The 25,679-nt window shown below is 45.8% G+C and overlaps 1 protein-coding gene across 3 annotated transcripts in view; it reads left to right on the forward strand.

The window, feature by feature from the left end:
• FBXO47 (F-box protein 47) overlaps positions 1-25,679 on the forward strand; it is a 274,591-nt gene that overhangs the window by 5,845 nt on the left and 243,067 nt on the right. For 2 of the 3 annotated variants that reach the window (XM_068262737.1, XM_068262736.1), the window contains exons 2-3: positions 16,188-16,386; positions 23,081-23,251. In XM_068262737.1, coding sequence (XP_068118838.1) covers positions 16,215-16,386; positions 23,081-23,251 — 343 coding nt within the window. In that variant the 5' untranslated portion in view covers positions 16,188-16,214. The remainder of the gene's footprint in view (positions 1-16,187; positions 16,387-23,080; positions 23,252-25,679) is intronic. The other variant, XM_068262738.1, reaches the window with a different exon arrangement.

Consider the following 25,679-nt stretch of genomic DNA (forward strand, 5'->3'; position numbering starts at 1 on the left):
ATGTCGGATCTGCGGGCGATCTATTGGTGTGGGTGGGTGATCAGATTGCCCGCAAGGGGCAAGTTAGGGGCTGATTGATGGGTGGCAGTGACAGGGGGTGATTGATGGGTGGCAGTGACAGGGGGTGATTGATAGGTGATTGACAGGTGATCAGTGGGTTATTACAGGGAATAACAGATGTAAATATTGCACTGGCGAATTGATAAGGGGGGGTCTGAGGGCAATCTGAGTGTGTGGGCGGGTGATTGGGTGCCCGCAAGGGGCAGATTAGGGTCTAATCTGATGGGTAACAGTGACAGGTGGTGATAGGGGGTGATTGATGGGTAATTAGTGGGTGTTTAGAGGAGAGAAGAGATGTAAACACTGCACTTGGGAGGTGATCTGATGTCGGATCTGCGGGCGATCTATTGGTGTGGGTGGGTGATCAGATTGCCCGCAAGGGGCAGGTTAGGGGCTGATTGATGGGTGGCAGTGACAGGGGGTGATTGATGGGTGGCAGTGACAGGGGGTGATTGATAGGTGATTGACAGGTGATCAGTGGGTTATTACAGGGAATAACAGATGTAAATATTGCACTGGCGAATTGATAAAGGGGGGTCTGAGGGCAATCTGAGCGTGTGGGCGGGTGATTGGGTGCCCGCAAGGGGTAGATTAGGGTCTAATCTGATGGGTAACAGTGACAGGTGGTGATAGGGGGTGATTGATAGGTGATTGATGGGTAATTAGTGGGTGTTTAGAGGAGAGAAGAGATGTAAACACTGCACTTGGGAGGTGATCTGATGTCGGATCTGCGGGCGATCTATTGGTGTGGGTGGGTGATCAGATTGCCCGCAAGGGGCAGGTTAGGGGCTGATTGATGGGTGGCAGTGACAGGGGGTGATTGATGGGTGGCAGTGACAGGGGGTGATTGATAGGTGATTGACAGGTGATCAGTGGGTTATTACAGGGAATAACAGATGTAAATATTGCACTGGCGAATTGATAAAGGGGGGTCTGAGGGCAATCTGAGCGTGTGGGCGGGTGATTGGGTGCCCGCAAGGGGTAGATTAGGGTCTAATCTAATGGGTAACAGTGACAGGTGGTGATAGGGGGTGATTGATAGGTGATTGATGGGTAATTAGTGGGTGTTTAGAGGAGAGAATAGATGTAAACAATGGATTTGGGAGGTGATCTGATGTCGGATCTGCGGGCGATCTATTGGTGTGGGTGGGTGATCAGATTGCCCGCAAGGGGCAGGTTAGGGGCTGATTGATGGGTAGCAGTGACAGGGGGTGATTGACGGGTGATTGACGGGTGATTGACAGGTGATCAGGGGGGATAGATGCATACAGTACACGGGGGGGGGGGTCTGGGGGGGGGGCTGGGGAGAATCTGAGGGGTGGGGGGTGATCAGGAGGGGGCAGTGGGCAGGGGGGGATAAAAAAAAAATAGCGTTGACAGATAGTGACAGGGAGTGATTGATGGGTGATTAGGGGGGTGACTGGGTGCAAACAGTGGTCTGGGGGGTGGGCAGGGGGGGGTCTGAGGGGTGCTGTGGGCGATCAGGGGGCAGGGGGGGGGGGAAATCAGTGTGCTTGGGTGCAGACTAGGGTGGCTGCAGCCTGCCCTGGTGGTCCCTCGGACACTGGGACCACCAGGGCAGGAGGCAGCCAGTATAATAGGCTTTGTATACATTACAAAGCCTATTATACAATGTAAATGCGGCGATCCGGGTGCTAGTAACCCGCCGGCGCTTCCGAACGGCCGGCGGGTTACTACGAGCGGTGGGCGGAACCAGTCCCCGGCGGCTGATCGCGTCACGAATGACGCGATCGCCGCATAGCCACTCCCGCAGCCGCCCCCGCCGATGGGCGTATTGCGGTCGTTTGGGCCCAGTCTTTGCCGCCGCCCATCGGCTGGGGGCGGTCGGCAAGTGGTTAAGGACTGCAGTCATAAAACCTTTTTTTCCATTCAGACCACTGCAGCTTAACGGTTAATTGCTCGGTCATATAACCTACGACCTAAATGAATTTTACCTCCTTTTCTTGTCCCTAATACAGCTTTCTTTTGGTGATATTTGATTGCTGCTGTGATTTTTAGTTTTTATTATATTCATCAAAAAAGACATGAATTTTGTAAAAAAAAAAAAAAAAAAAAAAAAAGATTTTTTTAACTTTCTGTGCTGACATTTTTCAAATAAAGTAAAATTTCTATATACATCTTGTCCAGATTTATTGTGCTACATGTCTTTGATAAAAAAAAAAAATCCAATAAGTGTATATTGGTTTGGGTAAAATTTATAGCGTTTACAAACTATGGTGCAAAAAGTGAATTTTCCCATTTTGAAGCATCTCTGACTTTTCTGAGCACCTGTCATGTTTCATGAGGTGCTAAAATTCCAGGATAGTATAAATACCCCCCAAATGACCCCATTTTGGAAAGGAGACATCCCAAAGTATTCACTAGGAGGCATGGTGAGTTCATAGAAGATTTTATTTTTTGGCACAAGTTAGCGGAAAATGACACTTTGAGGCAAAAAAAAAGTTTCCATTTCTGCTAACTTGTGACTAAAAAAATGAAATCTGCCACGGACTCACCATGCCCCTCTCTGAATACTTTGGGGTGACTACTTTCCAAAATGGGGTCATTTGTGGGGTGTGTTTACTGTCCTGGCATTTTGGGGGTTGCTAAATTGTAAGCACCCCTGTAAAGCCTCAAGGTGCTCATAGGACTTTGGGCTAGTTAGCGCACCTAGGTTGCAAAAAAAAAGTGTCACATGTGGTATCGCTGTACTCAGGAGAAATAGTATAATGTGTTTTGGGGTGTATTTTTACACATACCTATGCTGGGTGGGAGAAATATCTCTGTAAATGAGATTTTTTTGATTTTTTTTTTTTACACACAATTGCCCATTTACAGAGATATTTCTCCCACTCAGCATGGATATGTGTAAAAATACACCCCAAAACACATTATACTACTTGTCCTGAGTACGGAGATACCACGTGTGACACTTTTTTGCAGCCTAGGTGCGCTAAGGGCCTGTTTCCACTACACGCAGATTGGATGCATAATGGATGCAGAAAAACTGATTCCAATGAATGCCTATGGGAAAATCTGCATCAGAAAAATCGCGTTAAGTGGAAACAGGCCCATAGGCATTCATTGGAGTCAGTTTTTCTGCATCCAATCTGCGTGTAGTGGAAACAGGCCCTTAGGGGCCCAACGTCCTATGAGTACCTTTAGGATTTCACAGGTCATTTTGAGGCATTTGGTTTCCAGACTACTCATCACGGTTTAGGGTCCCTAAAATGCCAGGGCAGTATAGGAACCCCACAAGTGACCCCATTTTAGAAAGAAGACAAGGTATTCCGTTGGGTGTATGGTGAGTTCATAGAAGATTTTATTTTTTGTCACAAGTTAGCGGAAATTGATTTTTATTGTTTTTTCTCACAGTGTCAGGGGCCCCCAAGGGGCAGATTAGGACCTAATCTAAAATATAGCATTGACAGATAGTGACAGGGAGTGATTGATGGGTGATTAGGGGGGTGATTCGGTGCAAACAGTTTTCTGAGGGGGGGTCTGAGGGGTGCTGTGGACGATCAGGGGGCAGGGTCAGTGTTTGTATGTGCTTACTAGGGGGGCTGCCTCCTGCCCTGGTGGTCCCTCGATCACTGGGACCACCAGGGCAGAAGGCAGCCTGTATAATACGCTTTGTATACATTACAAAGCGTATTATACGCTTACTATGCGGCAGATAGGGGGTTAACAACCCGCCGACGCTGCTAATTCGCCGGCGGGTTGATGTCGCGGGTGAGAGGAGCCTAATGCCGGCAGATGCGCGCGCATTACTGAGTGCGATCCCCAGCAATTCAGTCCCCCAGGTACCGACGCCTATGGGCGTTACGCGGACCTGGGGGTGCCACTTTGCCGAAGCCCATAGGTAGTGGGCGGTTGGTAAGTGGTTACAGATTGTAGGTGTCATTAAGTTGCGCATACATGAGACCACTGCCAGTGCTGGACTCTTGGAGCTGGCTGCGGGCACCCAGCAAATAAACAGACAAGGCCAGATTTGTACCTTTTACCGCCAAGGCCCACTGTCACCAGCCACTGCCCCCCCACCTAGTGCTGCTGTTTCTGCACTCGGATCCTCTGAGCATATTCAGACCCCTTACTGCTGCCTGGGATTCTCTTTTTTCTTGTGGCTGTGTCTCCCCCCCCCCCAGTATAGGTATTCAGGTGCTGCCTCCGCTTGTATAGGTAGACAGGTGCTGCCCCCCTCTTAGTATAGGTTGTCAGATGCTGTGTCCCTCCCCCCTTAGAATAGGCAGTCACGTGCCCCCCCCCCCCCCCCTTAGTATAAGTAATCAGGGTAATCAGATGCTACCCCTTCTCCCCCTTAGTGTAGGTAGTCAGGGATCGTTTTTCAGATGCTGTGTCCCTCCCCCTCAGTATAGGTAGTCAGGTGCTGCCCCCTTAGTATAGGAAATCAGATGCTACCCCTCCTCCCCCTTAGTATAGGTAGTCAGGGATAGGTTGTCAGATGCTGTGTCCCTCCCCCCTTAGAATAGGTAGTCAGGTGCTGCCCCCCTTAGTATAGTTAATTAGATGCTACCCCTCCTCCCCCTTAGTATAGGTAATTAGGTGCTGCCCCCCCTTAGTATAGGTTGTCAGATGCTATGTCCCTCCCCCCTCAGTATAGGTAGTCTGGTGCCTCCCCCTAGTATAGGTTATCAGGTTCTGCTCCTCCTCCCCCTTAGTATAGGTAGTCACATGCTGCCCCCCTTAGTATAGGTTGTCAGAATCTGTGTCCCTCCCCCCTCAGTATAGGTAGTCTGGTGCTGCCCACCCCCCTTAGTATAGGTTGGCAGATGCTATGTCCATCCCTCCTCAGTATAGGTAGTCTGGTGCGGCCCCCCCCCTCCCCCCTATAGGTTGTCAGAATCTGTTGCCCTCCCCCCTTAGAATAGGTAGTCAGGTGCTGCCCCTTCAGTATAGGCAGTCAGATGGTGTGTCCTTCCCCCCTTAGAATAGGTAGTCAGGTGCTGCCCCCTCCCCCTTAGTCGCATGCTGTCCCCTTCACTGTAGCATTGGATGCCAGATGCTACTCTCCCCCTCACTTCCAGCAGAACAGGAGCCAATGCGTACATCCTTGTTCTTCCCCACCCGAGGGCAGCATTTAGCAAGCAGCAGCAGCCCCAACCAGAGCGGGAGCAGAGTTGCTCACCTCTCCGCTCTCAGTACCGAAGGTTCCTCTATCGCTTTGTCAGCTGCCGCTCTGCATCTCTCCCTGCCGACGATTTCCATCATGTGACTTGAGTCACATGTGAAAGACGCCGACTGGAGAGAGAGAGATGCAGTGCAGCAGCTGATGAAGAGATAGAGGAACCTTCGGTACTAGTGATGGGTCGTTCACGAACGAGCCGGCTCTTTGCTGCGAACGACAAGAGCCGGTTCTCAGTTTTGAAAGAGCCGATGCCTCAGCCGCCCCACACAGCTCTGATTTGCTGTGTAATAAAGGTCGCTGAGGCATGCTGGGAGATGTAGTCCTCCTCTTGCAGCTTGGAGGAGTGTATGGGGCGGAGCAGAGCAGTAGCAGGAGGGATTGCCCCAGTCAGAGAAGCAGTCTGGAGTTGTCAAGGGGGCGGGGCTTTTATTCCGATTCTGAGTGGTGTCTAGTGATATTTAATGAAGAGCCGATTAAGAGCCGGCTCTTTAATAGGAGCCGATTCAGAAGAGCCGATTCTCCGAGAAGAGCCGGAATCCCCATCACTATTCGGTACTGAAAGCGGAGAGGTGAGCAACTCTGCTCCCGCTCTGTGTCAGGGAAAGGGGAGGGGCAGGGCGGCTTCTGCCCAATCAGAGAAGAAAAAAATGGAGAGGCTCCAGCCTCAGGGTGCAGTGTAGGAGGGGGCACACAATTCATTCAGCTGTCATTCCCAATTGTGTTTGAAGCAGAAAGAAATAAGAAAAGGGGATACATGACAGTGACTGCAAGCCAGGTAACTAGAGATTAAGGTGTTGGGGAGGTTGGGGTCCTTGGGGCACTTAGTCTAATAGCAATCAGTGTGTGACGGCTGGGGTGGGAGGGATGGGGGGGCGCACTTTGGTGTCTCAGCCTTGGGTGCTGAAGGACCTTGTCCCGCCTCTGCCTGTAAGAGCCGTTCTCTCCCGCCTGGCCTGCACCACTCCAAGCAGGGGTAGTAAAGAGGCCATGTGCGGACTTGCTGAGCGAATCTCAGGGTCAGCCTGTCACCATCCGCCCCTCAGTTTCAGGTGGATTCTGGCGCCCTAGGAACCGGCCTTTGGGGCCTGCCCCTAAATCCGGCCCTGTAAACAGGTCCAGAGGCTTCCCTCAGTAATGGTGATTATTATACATTTTTCACTTCATATCAGGGTAAGTTTTTACTGTAGTATGGAATTTTCGCGTCCAGAAAATTGTGTGTTATTTTTCTTATTTTCGAAAAATTTCATGTACTGGTAAATGTATGTGCATTATATGAATGTACTGCTCTGAGCTGTTTGTGTGAAATAACCCTCAGGAGAGCTGCCGGAGCTGTTTGAACATCAAGGTAGCACTCTTCATGTGAACGTTTTAAAATGGTGGTGTGTATATAAGTAAGGGCTTGTTCACATTAAGAGCGATTTCGCTCTTTTTTAAGCGCTGGTCTTTTTAAAATCGCCTTAAAAGTGCTAGTGCAATGGTCGCTTATTTGAGTGTCAATTCAAAGCAAGAAAGATGAAATTCCGACACCATCTCCTGGGATTACCTGTTCTTCTTGCTCCAACGCTGGGGCTTTGGTGCCCCCTTTGAGTCCTGGCTCCAGGCCTTATATTCAAACCCCACAGCCCAGGTTTATTATGCGGGGTTCTCTTCGCCCGGCTTCACGATGAATAGGGGAACTCGGCAGGGGTGCCCCCTTTCACCCATATTATTTATTTTGGCCATGGAGCCCCTGGCACAGATTATACGCAGTTCAGAGGCGGTACAGGGTTTTGAGCTAGCAGGTTCCCAACACAAATTAAATCTCTTTGCTGACGACCTATTGCTTTTTCTTTCCAGCCCCAGGACTTCTATCCCCGCACTATTGGCTATCATGGACGAGTTTGCACAGGTATCGGGCTTGACCATCAACCCACATAAATCCCTTTTAATGAACATCACCTTGGAATTGGGGGAGTGGGACTTGCTGGGTAAAGAAGTCCCATTTCAGTTATCTACTAGTAGGTTGCCATACCTGGGAATAATCTTAACCCCGAACTACAATTCACTATTCCAGGCTAATTACTACACTCTGGCCAGACAGGTTTCGCAATATATCACTCAATGGTCCTCTATGCAATTATCGTGGCTCGGCCGGGTCAACTCTGTAAAAATGACGTTGCTACCCAAGATACTGTATTTATTCAGGTTACTCCCGGTATGGATACCACCCCATTTCTTGAGACGTTTACAATCTAGGATTAATAAATTTATATGGGGGCCATCCAGGCCAAGAGTACCAAGAGCTAATTTATATGTACCCAAGCACTCTGGAGGATTGGGGTTCCCCAATTTGCGGGCATATTATCAAGTGGCACAGATAGCCCCTCTGGTGGGTTTGTATAGAGGTCCCAAAATGCCTCAATGGTCCCTTTTTGACATAGTAGCAGTAGCTCCACAATCTGTCCAATGCCCTATCTGGCTACCCCCCAAGATGAGGCCGCCTCTTATGAGCAAAGTCCTTAGACATTGTCTCCGCGTTTGGGACACTTTTAAGTACTCCAGAAAACTTTTATCCCCTTCCCTCCCTTTACTTCCCATTGTCGATAATCCTCTATTCCCCCTAGCATTGGTAAGCCCAGTTTCTTTCAAATGGTGGGTATCGAAGCAGCTTCTTTTGGTTCATCATTTAATTAAAGATGCAAAGGTTGTTAGCTGGAACTATCTACAAGAAAAATACCAAATCCCCGGGTCAGTATATTTCAGGTACCTCCAATTGAGGCACTGGGTTCAGTCATTACTTGCGAATGCCCCAGAAGCAGACCTGCCACTCTCAGTATTTGAGTCGGCTTGCCTGCGCAACCCAGGGGGTGGAGGTCTGATTAGTAGATTATACCTTTTTCTCATGGACCCGGGCCCATCCTTCAAACACTCTTACATTACAAAATGGGAACTGGACCTGCGGGGGACGAGACCAAACGAGGAATGGGCCAAGGCTTGGAGGAACGCATTCCACATCTCGATTAATCTGGGCCTAGTTGAGTCCTCTTTGAAAGTCATGATGAGGTGGTACTGGGTCCCTTCAAGACTGGCCCATCTGGGAGGTAACAACCTATGTTTTAGAGGCTGTCAATCTCCTGGAGATCTTCTCCACACCTTTTGGTCTTGCTCCATGCTCTCCCGCTTTTGGTCCAAAGTTTATAGACTGCTTCAAGCGGTCTTCCATAAGCAAATTCATAGGGACCCGTGGTCAGCATTACTTCATTTCCCCATCGACCTTCTCACAAAATCCCAAGGGACTCTAGCCCTTTTTATATTTGTAGCAGCCAAACAAACCATTGCTAGGGCATGGAAGAAACAACTTGTTCCCTTTGAAGAGGTGAAAACCAGAGTCTCTAATTTCATGATCGAAGAACAGCTAGCAGGAATTCTCCTTGACAGAAGAGATAAGGTCGACAAAATTTGGGATCCTTGGAAAGCTTACCTTACTATCACCGGTCACAGCTAACCTTTTTACAGGTAAGTAACCTATCATAACAAGGCAATTGCCTTCAGTACTGCGGCGGGTTATCCCTCCCCCCCTACCCTCCCTTTGCTAGCCTTCTCTTTCTCTCTCCCCATTTCTTCTTTTCTTTCTCTCTATGTTTGTCCTATTTGTGTTTAGGTCCTCCTTAAGAGGATCTGAGGTTGGATTTATAGTAGACAAAGGACCATGGTCCCCTAGAGGGTACGCCGGCCACTCTGGGCTGGCGAGTCCGACTGGTTGCAATGGGAGATTGATCCCTCCCCAGCCTTTTTCAGCAGGTAGCCTATCTTGATTCCAGTGACGTGTGCCGTGTGCATAAAATATTGTTGTATAAGAATCACTATGCGCTGCTAATTGGGACATGTTACTCCCTTGTATTGTCATAAGCTGTTTTTTTATTTGAAAACCTCAATAAAACTATTTGAAAAGAAAGATGAAATTCCAGTACTTTTCAAAATTACAGCAGGAGACTGGGCTTGACTCCACTTAGCTTTAGACTGTAAGGATGTAATTCCCTTGGAGAGCGTGCACAGGCTGTGTAACAGTAAGCACTCTTGTATCGAGGGGAGAGATGAGATGAAGCCAGCACTGCAATTAGGATAATTTATTCAAAAAATAGTAAAACACTTACAGTCAGCAAGGGTCAGATGCAATGCGGGAGAGTGGGCGCCAGGTCTATGTCCCCCTGCGGACGTCCGTTTCCCGCTGCTAGCGCTTGTTCACCGCAATGGGGAGAGTGGCTTATTTGAGTGTTCTTACATAAGCGATCTGCTTTCTATTGAATCGCAAACACAGCTCCTGCACCATTTTCTGAGTGTTTCTGTTCAATAGAAAGTATAGAGAAATCGCAAAGTGCTTGAAAAAGCGCTTTGAATTGCGATTACACAAGCGCTTTAATTAATAAATACATTGTATTTATTCATTTCCGGCTCAAAGAGTTAACTTCCTGACTGACGTCAGGTAGGGAAAAAATTAATCACTGAGCAAAAGCGCTTAGAAAAGCGCTTTGAAAAGCACTCACCAAATCGCTTGCGATAGTGCTGGCGATTTGTAATGTGAACAAGACCTAAGCTTGCTTCATATTGTGCCTTGATCAGTAATGCAATATACTTGCATTATTATTTTACAGCCTTTCTTAAAGGAAACCATTCCATACCACTCTACGTGACAGAGAACATACTTGTAAAGGTCACAGATGATTTAGGGCCATTTCACACTGTGGACTTGGTACAACAAATAATCTGACTCCTCATTGTATGGTAAACTGACTCTTCAGTTTATGAAGAGTCTTTTAAATGGCCTACCCCCCATCTACCACACTCTAACTCTCTCAGTCAAGCACCTTTTCCACAGCCCTACCTTATGGTTCCCTACCTCACCCTTTAGATTGTAAAGGGTGAGGTAGGGACCTATCCCCCCCCCCCTTCCCTGCCCCGTGTGTCCTTCTCAATCTTGCTACACAAGCAATGACACCCTTCTCGTGGACTAACTTGGACTTGATTTACTGGGTCTCTGTAAAACACATTTTATACCCTGATTGCATGTATAACCTTGTTCTGTTGTATAACCGTTTGCTACCTCTCTGTCTGTCACCCCTTGTTTACAATGTATGTATCCCTATTTATTGTCCAGCACTGCGTAATATGTTTATGTAATATGCGCTTTATTTTATTTTTTAAACAGTGTTATATTGAGAGTAACATTTTTAAACACAGCATATAACATGTCTTAGGGCCCGTTTCCACTAGCGCGAATTCGCATGCAGACAACGCATGCGGATTCGCATAGGCAATACAAGTGGATGGGACTGTTTCCACTTGTCAGTTTTCATTTGCGTTTTTATGTGCAGGATTTTTCTGCACGGTAGACCCTGCAGAATTCGCCTGCGTGTGGAATGCAGGCGAATCGCAGGCAATGTATTTAATAGGGAAATCGCATGCGTTTTTTGCATGCGTTTTTTCCCGCGATTTCGCGTGCGATTTCGCATTGAAAGTAATGTAAATTGACACAGGCAGTGACATGGTTAAAATCGCATATACCCTGCCTATGCGAAATCGCATGCGAAATCGTGGCAAAAACGCATGCGGAATCGCATCCGCATGCGATTTTGTCAGCGGTGATATGCGGCGATTCCGCACCGCACTAGTGGAAACGGGCCCTTAGTGATCCAAGCATACAGTCAGAATTGTAACAACACATTTGAAGGATTAGAGATGAAATGTGTCCATTTTGTAGACTGCATACTAAGGAGGCAGCTCTTTAAAGAGACACCGAAGCGGGAAAAAAAATATGATATAATGAATTGGTTGTGTACTATGAATAATTACTAGAAGATTAGCAGCAAAGAAAATATTCTCATATTTTTATTTTCAGGTATATAGTGTTTTTTCTAACATTGCATAATTCTCTAATATGTGCAGATTACACAACACTCAGCATTCAAAATGATTCTTTCAGTGCAGTCTGTGAACTAATGACCTCTCCTCTGTGAGAGAAAAAGGAATTTGTTTAGTAACAGTTGAGATAATCAATAAAGTCAGATAACAGCCCTCTCCACGACTTTGAAAGTCGTAGAGCTTAAAGAGAACCCGAGGTGTGTTTAAAGAATGTTATCTGCATACAGAGGCTGGATCTCCTATACAGCCCAGCCTCTGTTGCTATCCCAAACCCCACTAAGGTCCCCCTGCACTCTGCAATCCCTCATAAATCACAGCCGTGCTGTGCGGCTGTGTTTACATCTGTAGTGTCAGTCTCAGCTGCTCCCCCGCCTCCTGCAGAGCTCCGGTCCCTGCCCCGTCCCTTCCCTCCAATCAGCAGGGAGGGAAGGGATGCAGGCGGGGACTGGAGTTCTGCAGGAGGCGGGGAGAGCAGCAGACTGACACTATAGAGATAAACACAGCCAGCTCTGACAAGCTGTTTGTCAGCAGCATGGCTGTGATTTATGAGGGATTGCAGAGTGCAGGGGGACCTTAGGGGGGTTTGGGATAGCAACAGAGGCTGGGCTGTATAGGCAGATCCAGCCTCTGTATGCAGATAATATTCTTCAAACCCACCTCAGGTTCTCTTTAAGGGTTTTTTTCCATAGAGATAACAACTGGAGTTTCTTAACTCTTCCTGTACTGGAAACAATTAGACTGATGTATCTGATCTTAATGTTTTATTTCTTAGCTGTACTACACATACAAATCATAATATCATAATTTTTTTTTTCGCTTCAGTGTCTCTTTAAGCATGCCTACTTGATTAGTAGGTTATATAACCATATAACAATAAAAAGAAAGAAAAAACACAAACAGAAACAAACCCAAATAAGAAAAAATAACCCAGTATCCCTCCCTCCACCCACTTCCCTATGCTCTTCTCCTAGAGTCCTGTCAGTAAAACAGTTCAAATAGAAAAGATTGTGCATGTCTGCTTAAAGAGGCATCTCAGGGAGGTAGCTTCAGGTGGCCCAAAGTGCCAGATAATTGCTCTATGCAGTACCAGGAGGAGTACCTAAAAGGACTCTGAGCTCTAATTAAAATCAAAATCTGAACTTACCTGGGGCTTTCTCCAGCCCACCGTAGGTCGGGAGGTCCCTCGACATCCATCTGGCTCTTCTCCCAGGGCCTGGTCAGAAGCGGCTCCCGGCGACACTGGGCCCAAATGTCGGGCTCCTCTTCCTGAAAGGTGACATCAGTCGTCACCACGCCGGCCACCTCGCGTCATCACGGCGACCGGCGTAACAGTACGGTGCATGCGCGATTAAACCGCGCATGCACCGTACAAATCGCGCATGCGCCGTACTGTCACGCCGGCCAGCGTGATGACACGAGGCGGCCGGCGTTGTGACGACTGATGTCACCTCTCAGGAAGAAGGAGCCCGACACTCGGGTCCAGTGTCGCCGAGAGCCGCCGGGGAGCCATTTCTGACCAGGCCCTGGGAGAAGAGCCAGATGGACGTCGAGGGACCTCCCGACCTACGGTGGGCTGGAGAAAGCCCCAGGTAAGTTCAGATTTTGATTTTAATTAGAGCTCGGGGTCCCTTTTAAAGGGTTCCACTAAATGATGTGTTTCTTCTTGGGGCGCTTTATAAGTACAATAAATAATAATAATGATAAACTGAGGAGTCCGATTTTAATCTTGCTGTTTAAAATTATGTAACATAAAAGATTTTACTGCTAAAGCTAATGAATTTTAAAGCTATATTAAGATGGCATCTGCTTCTTGGGAGCAAAACAAAGTTCCTGGTCAGGAAGTGAATACTTTACCTTGTTGACCATCCTGCCCTGTCATTGCATTGCTAACGTGTATGCTCAGGCACTGTAACAATTGTATAACGTATTGGTGTAGCAACACAGACGTCTGATTATTGTGTGATCTGCAGAATCACCAATAATGCAGACTCTATACCTGATTATGTGGTGATCTGCAGTATCACCAATAATGCAAGTATAGAAAGCAGAGATGTAGTGACAATAGTGTTTGGTGCAACAGTAGAGGGTAGCTCTCACCAGAGGGGCTGGAGAGAACTACCAGAGGAAATGGCAGATAGTTTGACTAAACCTCACCAGTGGAGCTGGTGGGTATTATCTGCAACCAATCTGTGCTAGGCCCCACCAGGGGAGCTGGAGGGTACTAGCCAAGATAGAAGCGGGATAGCTAGGAGCCTACACCAGAATGGCTGGTGAGCGCTATCAGCAACAGTAACTAAATAGTAGCTAGACCCCACCAGAGGAGCTGGTGGGTACTACCAACAATAGTAACTAGATAGTTTAGCTAGACCTCACCAGAGGGGCTGGTGGGTACTATCAGAGCACCTTTCCAGTGACAAGGGCTCACTGGAGAGTAGAAGGGTCAGACAGGCAAGGTTCAGCAACAGACAGGCTGGTACAGTACAAAATCAGAAGGCAAGAGAATAGTAATGATTCAGGCAGAGGTTCGGCAACTTAGATCAGATGGGCAGAAGTACAGAAACGTAGAGCAGAATCAGAGTCAGAGATAAGCCAGAGTCGTACACAGAATATCAATAATACAATAAGGCAATAATCCTAGTCTTGTGTGAAATCCCTGGTTTCCTCCCAGATCAAAACACACCGGAACTAGTCTAAGGTCTGAGCGCTAACACTGACGTATTCGCAACAGCAGACAGTTTGCAAGTGAGCGGAGAATGCTTATGAAGCAGCGAGGAGAGCCCACAGCCACGCCCCTGCCAATCAGCCAATCCAGGCGCCGTGAGTTTCTCCTGACGTCAGCCGACCGGCAGGTCAGCTGACATGCCTTCTTCCAGCATAAAGGTCCTGTCTCCGCGCGCGCCCGCGTGAGACAGCGACCCTATGAGCAACTGACAGTCCTGTCCCTGGCGTGCTAGACGCCAGCGGAACGGATGAGGCCTCAGTACCGAGAACAAAGGCGGCTGCAGAGGTATCCTGCGTACCCGCAGCCGCCATTATAGGGGATGTTACAGGCACGTTGTCTGTATAATAAGATTCATGGGAGCACCATATCAACTGGGTACAAGCATGTAGCCCTGCCACCTTGCAGAACGAAAGTCCTCTACCTTTTCTATATCTGATATAGAAAAGGCCAGGGCCATTCCCTGCAAGGGGCAGATCTGTGCATCGGACCTCAGCTGATACGATGTTCCAGTGAATCTGTGTTGGGGCATTCCAACTCTCTATAGCCATAGAGTAGAAGTTAAATAGAAATCGAAACCAGCCCTTGGCAAGAGAAAATGTAAAGGGTGCAGACAGGAAACAAGAACATTGATTGGACCCAAGGCAATGTAACTGTGGGTATATGTAAAAGTCATGTGCAGTTACTATGCAGGAGAATGAGGGGATTCTTCCTCTATTACACATTTTTCACGCATGGTTTACGGGTGATAGACAACTCTTCTGCGTTCAATGTGCACAACATTCTCAGTGGATTCACATCAGCCCTGCAGGGAGTGCATATATAGGATGTAGTACTACTGAATAACTTCATTTGTAGTCACCCCAAATTAAATGACAGATTGAATTTTGCAAGCAAAGGGAGTTTTAAAATCAAATGGAACTGTTAAAAGAGCTGACAATAGTTACATGTGTTAACACGCAAATGAACTTGTTAACCACTTGAAGACCGCGGTGTTAAACCCCCCTAGTAACCAGGCCATTTTTCACCAAATAGGCTACTGCAGCTTTAAGGCCTCGCTGCAGGGCAGCACAACCCCCCCTCCCCCTTTTCTCCCCACAGAGCTCTCTGTTGGTGGTGTCTGATCGCTTCCCCAATGTTTTATTTTTTTCATAAATATTTATTTGATTATTTTTTAAATACATTTGCTTATTTTTTATTTATTTTATATCCCTCCCCCGTCAGCCAATCAGCGTGATCGGCTGTCATAGGCAGTTTTGTGTCGCACGGCTGTCCCCAGTACTGCACTGCTGTAGATCGCGGCACTGTACAACGTTAAAAAACCGTCGGTTTCGCCGTCTAACAGGCTCCGAGCGGCGATCTCTGCTGAGAGACTGAAGGCGGAGCGGAGCTCATAAAATTGTTGCTTTTTTGTAATGTAAAATACATATTAAAGAGACTCTGAAGCGAGAATAAATCTCGCTTCAGAGCTCATAGTTAGCAGGGGCATGTGTGCCCCTGCTAAACTGCCGCTATCGCGCCGCTAAACGGGGGTCCCTTCACCCCCAAACCCCCCACTGCAACACTTGGTCGCAGACTTGGTCGCTCCTGGAGGCAGGGCTAACGGCTGCAGCCCTGCCTCCAGTCGCGTCTATCAGCGGCGCATCGCCGCCTCTCCCCCGCCCCTCTCAGTGAAGGAAGACTGAGGGGGGCGGGGGAAAGGCGGAGATACGCGCTGACAGACGCGCGTGGGGCAGGGCTGCGGCGGTTAGCCCTGCCCCAACCAGGAGGCGCTCCCCCGCTGCACCGAGGGGATTTGGGGGTGAAGGGAACCCCGTATAGCGGCGGTTTAGCAGGGGCACACATGCCCCTGCTATCTATGAGGTCTGAAGCGAGATTTATTCTCGCTTCAGACTCTCTTTAAAATTATATATAAATATCAGTTTGCATAATAGTTCAGCTGGATGTCGCAATAGGGGCTGGGGAAGGTCAATAAGATGGAAATAATTTTTGTTGATGCAGGATTAGGATTATCAATCAACGTTTGCAAAGTTAGAATTTAATTGGTACATTTTTAAGCTGCATACATTTGCATACAATATTTGCATAAATCTGCATCAACACAGAACTATTTGCATCTCACTGACCACCCCTACTAGTGACACAACTACTCTTAGCTTACTTACTGTATATACAGTATGTGTTTTGAAGGCAAGAACTTTTTAAATAAGGACAACTGAAATTGCAGAACTAAACTGTGAACACTGAAACCATATTCTGTTTTGCAAGCAAATAGATAACTGGTTTAGGAAGAACAAAAATATTATATTCTGATAGAATGATATAAATGTTCAAACAGGTTTTGCATATGTTTGTGTTTTTCAGAAAAAAACTGTTAAAGGAACAAGAACAATGGCTTTGCCATGCAGCAGCTTCACCCTCATCCCGAACCAAAAGTTTAAACGAAATAACCGATGCATTAAAGTACCTGCTGTCAGTACAGAGTCTTCCGATGCTTCACCCTTGGGTCATTTCCAAGTCTTGCCATTAGAGATATTCTACATCTTATTAGAGTACCTACATGGTAAGAAATATTCTCACAACTAAAACCGAACACTGCCATTCCAGAGCAGGAGACTTGGGCGCAGCAGTGAGTAACTTCAGCACCGTCAGAAGACGGAGCTGAAGTTACTTATAAAACACTATAATTCGGCCTCCACCAATTGCTGGAAGCCAAATTATTTCATTCCCCACCATCCATGGCAGCCTGGAGGGAAAATAGTATTTAAAATCAATGGGAATTTGTGCAGGAGCAGGATAAGTCATACAGGCTGTATCCTGCACTCAATTCTCCTGCGCCGGTTCCTCTCGTACGCAACTAAACCAACCTTTGGATGTATTCAATATGGTAAACTGTGATTTTCATTTCCCCAATGTTTTATAGTATCACCATATACTGTGTGTGCATTCCACATTCTATCCACTGCAGTGCATTTGTAATACATGTTTTATAACAAAACAATACGCAAATGCACAGCAAAACTACTTAAAGGGATACTGTAGGGGGGTCGGGGGAAAATGAGTTGAACTTACCCGGGGCTTCTAATGGTCCCCCACAGACATCCTGTGCCCGCGCAGCCACTCACCGATGCTCCGGCCCCGCCTCCAGTTCACTTCTGGAATTTCTGACTTTAAAGTCAGAAAACCACTGCGCTTGCGTTGCCGTCTCCTCGATCCCGCTGATGTCACCAGGAGCGTACTGCGCAGGCACAGACCATACTGGGCTTCTGCAAAACACTCCTGGTGACATTGGCGGGAGCGAGGACATGGCAACGCAGGCGCAGTGGTTTTCTGACTTTAAAGTCAGAAATTCCAGAAGTGAACTGGAGGCGGGGCCGGAGCATCGGTGAGTGGCTGCGCCAACACAGGATGTCTGCAGGGGACCATTAGAAGCACCGGGTAAGTTCAGCTCATTTTCCCCCGACCACCCTACAGTATCCCTTTAAGGAATGATTTACAAATGGGGTAGTAAGGTAGTACACTGAAGTAAAGCAATTTGTATCAAGAATATTCCCTCACCGTGGAAAAAAAAAAAGGTTCTCCACACATAAGTGGAGTGTGTGATAAATTCCTGTGTCCTGGGCAACCCTTACACTGCATACATTTGTCTGTAGTTGTGAGGCAGCGACAAACAGACAAGAGACTACAGCATATTTATGGCAATGACAACTCGAGTTCGCAGCAGTTCTACACACATGACAACAGAAAGTGTGAAGACAAGACAGAAGCTGTCTGCCATAGACTTAGTATAGTAGTAGTACTATGGTATTGACTGCTGTCTGTAGAAGACTTTCGTACACACGACAGGACACCAACAGACTAAGCAACAGTTTAGTGAGACAAAAGTCACAGGAGATTCACCAGTTGAATCGCTCAAACATGGCTGTGTCTGCAGACAGTCTGCTGACAGTCTTTGTCGCTTGCCGTGTCCACACGAACAAACCGTTGCTCAACACGTATCTGTACAGACATTTGTACGCCGTGTGTATGGGCCTTTTGATACACATTGTTAAGCATGACCTTAATGGCTTTCTGCTTCTTAGCTATTGTAACCCCCACCTCGCTTCAGCCACTTATTAGTCCAATACAGAGCCCCTGTTAGCAATAAAGACTATTTGACAAATGGTCAAGTCAAAAACCTTTGGCAGGGCATCTGCTCAGAATCCAAAATCCCAGGATATTATAATATGATGAAAAAACCTTGAGAGCACCAGTTGTTTATTGCTCAATTTCAGTATTGTTCATCTGTCCATGTTTGCCAACTTTTCAGTTGCTGTTACTGACCATTTGACCTTCAACAGTGCAAGACAGGAAAACTGAATGGATCTATGGAAAGGTGCTGTTCCAATAAACTCACAAGGTACCCATATAGGTTATGGGGAATCACCAGGATTTTTTGTTGTACTTGGCCAAATAATCGAAGAGTTGTTTACTGAAAACGCTGTTCTATGTTAGGGCTTTCAGGTCAGATTTAAGAAGTTACTCTTATACTTGCGGTACTTCTGGTAGAGTGCTTTTTCATTGCTCAGGAGGCAGATCATTCCTGCAGCAGGTCTCTTACACTAATAGGTACGCATCCATAAAGGCTTGTAAACAGACCTGACTAATGTTAAAGACCGCCTCAGCCAATAATCAAGTGTGTGTACAGCGGACCCCCAACCCTACCCCAACTCTACCTACTTGCATAGCAACACAGTGCGCCATCAGCTGCATAACTGACTCACCTCTGCAGCCTGGCCCAGCGATGTCGTCCAAATGGATCGGTCCCAATCCCCGACGGGCGACATCCATCAAAGGTGTGTACACACCTTAAGAGGTCCAAGAGACATAAATTAGCCCAGTGTTTCTCAAACCTGTCCTTGTGACTCCCCAAAGGTGCATGTTTTTCAGGCAGCCTCATCTATGCACATGTAGGGTAATCAGTGTCTCAGCTATATGGAATCCACCTAGCTGAGACACTAATTACCCCACCTGTGCATAGGTGAGGTTGCCTACAAATTATACAACGTTGGGGAGTCACGAGGACAGATTTGAAAAACACTGACCTAGCCTAGCACTCAACTTCCCTCCAGTGTTAGGGTGCGTACACACATCCAATTTTTATTGCCCAATCTCACCTCTTCCATGTAGTAGGATAACTCACTTATACAAAATCTCTAAATTGTATTCAAAGTCTGTTGCCTTCATGCTAAGTGGAGGTAGTAAAATTCACCAATCAAAATTGAATGTGTGCACGCACCTTTAGTCTGTGGGATGGAAATGAGATTCATTTAACATGACTTGAGGCATGGTGTAGGGAGGAACAAGGCAGTCCGTTGCATGATCCCTGAAGTTGTGGACCCTCCTTGGGTACATTTTAAGAGAGTTTTTTCTGGTTATGTGGTGGTAACATTAGTCTTTTTCTTGGCAGGGAAAAGCAAAACAAAAGTTTGCCTTCTTAAAGGAGTTATCAAGGCATTATTAGGCAAAACAAGTGCTACTTACCCGGGGCTTCGTCCAGCCCCAAGCTCCCAGCATGTCCCTCGCCCCAGCAGCTCTGCCCACAGCCGTTCGCTTCCTTTGGCTCCCAGTCCGCAGTGATGACGTCAGGCCGACCTGGAGGTACTGCCCTTGTGCGAGCGGTGCTGTCAATCACCGCCTCGTGGACCGGAGCGTACTGCGCAGGTGCAGAACTACTGCGCCTGCAAAATAAAAGTTTGCCTTCTTAAAACAGAAGGTGTTTGCGATATTTCAGGTTGAAGTGAGCATATTATGTCTCCCACGATGCATCACTGTTGAATATGCAAATCACCCATTGTTGTCCCTGTAAGCTAACCACACCTCCAGAACCGCTTTAATGCAATGACATGTCAGCATGTTACTCACTCCTACGAGTTCTGGTTCACCATGAGCTTGCTGCGTAGTCTGTAACTCGTGGTGGGGAGCACAAAGGGAAAAAGGTATGATAAAACTGCATTAAAAATAAAACAGCTAAAATAAAAAGGGTGAGTGGCTTACCTCAAAGAAGACAAATTCGTATAATAAATAACAAACTTTAATCTGCACTGGCAATGCGTTTCATTGGTCTGTGCCCACTTCCTTAGGCCGAATACAGTGCCAAAGTAGTAATAAGCCTAAGCCAGAGGTGTCTTCTGCTTAGACTTATTACTACTTTGGCACTGTATTTGGCCTGAGGAAGTGGGCACCGACCCACTTAACGTGTTGCCAGTCTAGATTAAAGTTTATTATTTATTATATGAACTTGTCTTCATTGAGGTAAGCCACATCACCCTTTTCATTTTAGCTGTTTTTTAACGCAGTTTTAGCATACCTTGGGCGCCTCTTTTCCCCTGTGTGTTATCCACCCTCCTTCTGGAGGGGTGTTCTATTTGGTTAGTAGTGTTTTCACCCACCCACAACCATCTATACAGTGGAATGCGAAAGTTTGGGCAACCTTGTTAATCGTCATGATTTTCCCGTATAAATCGTTGGTTGTTAGGATAAAAAATGTCAGTCAGTTAAATATATCATATAGGAGACACACACAGTGATATTTAAGAAGTGAAATGAAGTTTATTGGATTTACAGAAAGTGCACAATAATTGTTTAAATAAAATTAGGCAGGTGCATAAATGTGGGCACTGTTGTCATTTTATTGATTCCAAAACCTTTAGAACTAATTATTGGAACTCAAATTGGCTTGGTAAGCTCAGTGACCCCTGACCTACATACACAGGTGAATCCAATTATGGGAAAGAGTATTTAAGGGGGTCAATTGTAAGTTTTCCTCCTCTTTTAATTTTCTCTGAAGTGTAGCAACATGGGGGGTCTCAAAACAACTCTCAAATGACCTGAAGACGAAAGATTGTTCACCATCATGGTTTAGGGGAAGGATACAGAAAGCTGTCTCAGAGATTTCAGCTGTCTGTTTCCACAGTTAGGAACATATTGAGGAAATGGAAGACCACAGGGTAAGTTCAAGTTAAGGCTCGAAGTGGCAGACCAAGAAAAATCTCAGCTAGATAGAAGCGACGAATGGTGAGAACAGTCAGAGTCAACCCACAGACCAGCACCAAAGACCGACAACATCATCTTGCTGCAGATGGAGTCACTGTGCATCATTCAACCATTTGGCGCACTTTACACATGAGATGCTGTATGCAGAGGAAGCCTTTTCTTTGCCCACAACACAAACAGAGCCGCTTGAGGTATGCTAAAGCACATCTGGACAAGCTAGCTTTATTTTGGAATAAGGTGCTGTGGACTTATGCAACTAAAATTGAGGTTTTTTTTTTCAATTGTTAATAAAAAAAAATTAAGTTATTTGGGCATAACAAGGGGCGTTTTGCATGGAGGAAATCTTGGGAATCTTGTCAAAGTTGAGGGACGCATGGATTCCACTCAGTATCAGCAGATTCTGGAGACCAGTGTCCAGGAATCAGTGACAAAGCTGATTTCTGAGGACAACGACCCTAAACACTGCTCAAAATCCACTATTCTTGCAGAGGAACAAGTACAATGTTCTGGAATGGCCATCTCAGTCCCCAGACCTGAATATAATTGAAAATCTGTGGTGTGAGTTAAAGAGAACTGTCCATGGTCAGAAGCCATCAAACCTGAATGAAGTAGAGATGTTTTGTAAAGAGGAATGGTCCAAAATACCTTCAACCATAATCCAGACTCTCATTGGAACCTACAGGAAGCGTTTAGAGGCTGTAATTTCTGCAAAAGGAGGATCTACTAAATATTGATTTCATTTCCCAAATTTATGCACCTGCCTAATTTTATTTAAACAATTATTGCACGCTTTCTTTAAATCCAATAAACTTCATTTCACGTCTCAAATATCACTGTGTGTATCTTCTATATGATATATTAAACTGACATTTTTTTATCATAACAACTAACGATTTATACAGGAAAATCATAACGATTAACAAGGATGCCCAAACTTTCGCATCCCACTGTAGTTTTTTTTACAAAGAGAGCAACCGCATCCAGCCCAACTGGACATCCGAGTGGAGTCGGGATTGTGCATCTCCACCTGCTTACAGTGGTCGGATGCCCATCTGCAACCTTCCTTTGTGAGTACCACAATTTACATTTTCACCATTTAACCACTGTTGTGACATACTGCACCATTAGGCTCCCGTTGTCTCTATGCTTTTTTCACTCCAGGGTGTTCTTTGATCGCCCTACACATCTGCATCGTGGTGGGGAGGGAGAGTGTTTTAGTTTAAAGGAAAAATTACGGAAATAGAGCTATAACTAACCCCCCAGCTCCATCTAACGACTAATTATCTTCCCCTTGTTTCCTCCCCCGGTTCATCATTAATGTTAGTGGTTTACATATCTCCTGACAAACCTTGACAAACAGTGTTACATATAAGGGCTTTATCGACCCGCCTGGATTTATTACCACTTAATAATTAGCACGAGATATATATACTTTTATTGCCTATTGCTTTTATTAGTTTTGCTGATCGTTCTTACTGATCTTATGTACAACACTACCTCATTTTGATTATACAGTATCTGAAAACGTATTCTCACTTTGACTTCTGATTTTATTATTAATCTATACGCATATATTACATGTTGTGTCTAAAACCTAGTTGTCTATGACTCACAGCTGTATACTCCTGTCTGACTGCCTGAGGAAGCAGGGTCATGTGAAACACGTTGCAAAAATTGTGGAGTGTATGAATAAAACTTTTTAACACTTTTTTTTGTCTTGTCCTATGGAGATGGTACCACCTCCATGTTTTAAACTTTTTATAAACTTTTACACTGTTGGCGCCTCTGTTCACCTTTACTTGATACCAGTCCACCCTTGGTGGAAGGGCGGAAATTTTCACGTTTCTTCCTATCTACAGAGAGCGACTTCTTAATCCTGAGTGGGGACAGGCTTGTTCTCCCCACCTCCAATTACAGTGGTTGCCTATGAGGTAACCCTGGTTTGTGAGTATTACTATATTTACCTTCTATTCTTTCCCTCTAATCCAATACATAGTACACCATATTGGGTGTCCCTGTGTTTCTTTGTTTCCTAGAGCTATAACTAGGCAGACATCTTTTGGAAAATTACAATATTTTTCAGCTGATAACGTTTGGGGGATAAGGCATTTTTAAACATGCAGGCTTTTTGAAATGTGATGATGATTTGTGGTATTTGGTTCTTTTCTTTTAGTTTGAACAGTGACATCCTCTAATCAACATAATGCTTGTGTTTACTTTAGTTAAAGACATCAGCTTAATGAGCATAACTTCCAAAGCTATCAGCGGACACCTTATTAGCTACATCTCTTCCCCAGCTGGAAGTCATCGACTCTTGCGCCAGGATTTCCACCATGCTGATGTGGTGGATGGAAGGAGAAACACTCCAGTAGTAGAGTATTACAAAGCATTAGGTGAGGAAATATTATAAGAATGTAGACTATTATATAAATCTTATATTTTGTTTTTATTTTTTCCTTTTCTTCAAATGGTGCAGCCGTTAGTTTTGGGGTGAGAGTGAGTGAGTTAGTAGTGCATACTACAGCAGTAGCGCGCCTAGTTTGAAAATTTTACTTGCACTGCCATATAAAGCTGCGCTGTTTGAGCAGTGTAGCTTAGTGAATCAACCCCTACTAATTTGTCTGTGAGCCAGATGTAGCCATCAAAAGAGCAACATCTGGCTCCCGAGCCATAGGTTCCCTACCCCTGCCCTAGCATGCCATCTGTATAATAAGATTCAATGGAGCCCCTTATCAGCCAGGTTCCAGTGTGCAGCCCTGCCACCTTGCAGAAAAGGCCTCTACCTTTTTTATATCTGATAGAAACAAGGCCAGGGCCATTTTCTGCGAGGGGGCAGATCTGTGCATTGGAACCCAGCTGAAACGGGGTTCCAGTGAATCTTATTAAACAGACAATGGGCTTGATTCACTAAACCGTGACAGGTCATATCATGGCTATTTTCGTATTTGTGCGCAATTGAGAATTTGCGTGCACAATTGCAAATTATCGCGCACAATCGTGAATTTTCGAGGGAAAATGCATGGGAAAAGGGCCGTCATATGACTTATCATGGTTTAGTGAATCAAGCCCCATGCTCAGACATGCTAACTTTTAAGCATTAGTGTACCTCTGTGTTTTTGTTTTTTTTTGTATGTACACCAGAGTTGCGTTTTAACTAAACTTAGGATATAGCTGTAGAGAAGCTGTTGAATAGAAATCAGGCACTTGGTAAGAGTACTTGTAGTTCAATGGGTAGAAATACATAGGTCCGGCACTGCATCACTGGTGTAAAAAGAGCTTTATTTCTAATGGCTCTTTCAATAGGTAAAAGTACATTTACATTCCATCAGATGTTTAGCACATACCCGTGGTGGTCAGATGAGGTTGTGGGGCATGGTGGTGGTGGTAACGGCCCGCCTAACGTCCGTTTCGCTTTACAGCTTCTTCAGAGGCAGTGTGGCCACTGTAAAGCGAAACGGACGTTAGGCGGGCCGTTACCACCACCACCATGCCCCACAACCCATTGAATGATCTTGATGCTTGTTTTTCTATCTGGATCCTGAGCACGCTGTGTTGGTACGTGCGACATACCCAGGAATTGCATTATCTACTGATTCATGATATAATATTGATTGCACGCTGCCGTAGTGCCAGTCCTTGAACGCCTTTTTGCCACACAAGAGTACTTGTAGACAGGGCCAGTTCTAGACTTTTTGCTGCCCAAGGCAAACCTGTGAGAATGCAGTGGGTACAGCTAAGAGTGGGTACAACTAAGAGTGATGTGCAGGTACTCTGCAGGAGAGTGAGGGGATCCTACCTCTATTACACATTCTTCATGCACAATGTGAACCAGGTTTATGGGTGATAGAAACACCTCTGCTTTCATTATGCACAACATTCTCAGTGGATTCACAACAGCTCTGCGGGGAGTGCATATGTAGAGTATAGTACTTCTGTGTAACTTAATTTGTAGTCACCAACCCCAAATGTAACAACATATAAAATTAATTTATTCATGAGCAAAGGGACTGCATACATTTGCATACAACATTTGCATAATCCTGCAGCAGTGCAGCATTGTTTGCATCTCATTGACCATCCCTACTAGTGACACAAATAGAACGTTTTTGGTGCAATTTTTCCTGACTCTGGCTCCAGGTACTCAAAAATAACTCCTCAACTCCAGGTCCACAGCCCTGATAAATATCCCAAGTACATTTGTCCCAGTATAAGATACACTATTTAGGAATTTTTTCCTATGTTGCTGTCATTTATAGTAGATAGTAACAATTGACAGATCTGACAGGTTTTCGACTAGTGCATCCCCGCATGGAGGATTCTCAGCATTTCTTCCTCTCACTGAAAAGGTGTACTTAGTACAGTATATATATGTGTGTGCGTACACATGGATTTTGCATGTTACAATTATTCACAATAGTGGGCCTTTCATATAATTGTATTTATTCCGTAGAGCACAAAGCAGGCCACAATATGCAAATACTGACTTCTGCCTCTGAATCAGAATCAGAAACTTTATTTCGCCAAGCACGACTGGGTCATGCCCGGAATTGGGCTTGGCACGTACAAGGTACTGATACACAATATAGTTACAGATACAGGACAGGACATGCAGTAGGAACAGAGCATTATACAGAATACAGAAGTATTGGAGTTTTAACATGTCACACCCACCCTCAGAAAGTGCACATTAGAAAGTCGCTATAGATTGCATCAAAAGGTATAAGAGATCCTGCAAAAGCTCCAGCAAGGAGCCTTAGCCGACCTGTCATTTCAGTAGCCAGGTGTAATGGAACGTGTAAAAGCCGCCGCGCGGACTGGCGG

The sequence above is a fragment of the Hyperolius riggenbachi genome, chromosome 12, assembly GCF_040937935.1.
Source record: "Hyperolius riggenbachi isolate aHypRig1 chromosome 12, aHypRig1.pri, whole genome shotgun sequence".
NCBI lineage: Eukaryota > Metazoa > Chordata > Amphibia > Anura > Hyperoliidae > Hyperolius > Hyperolius riggenbachi.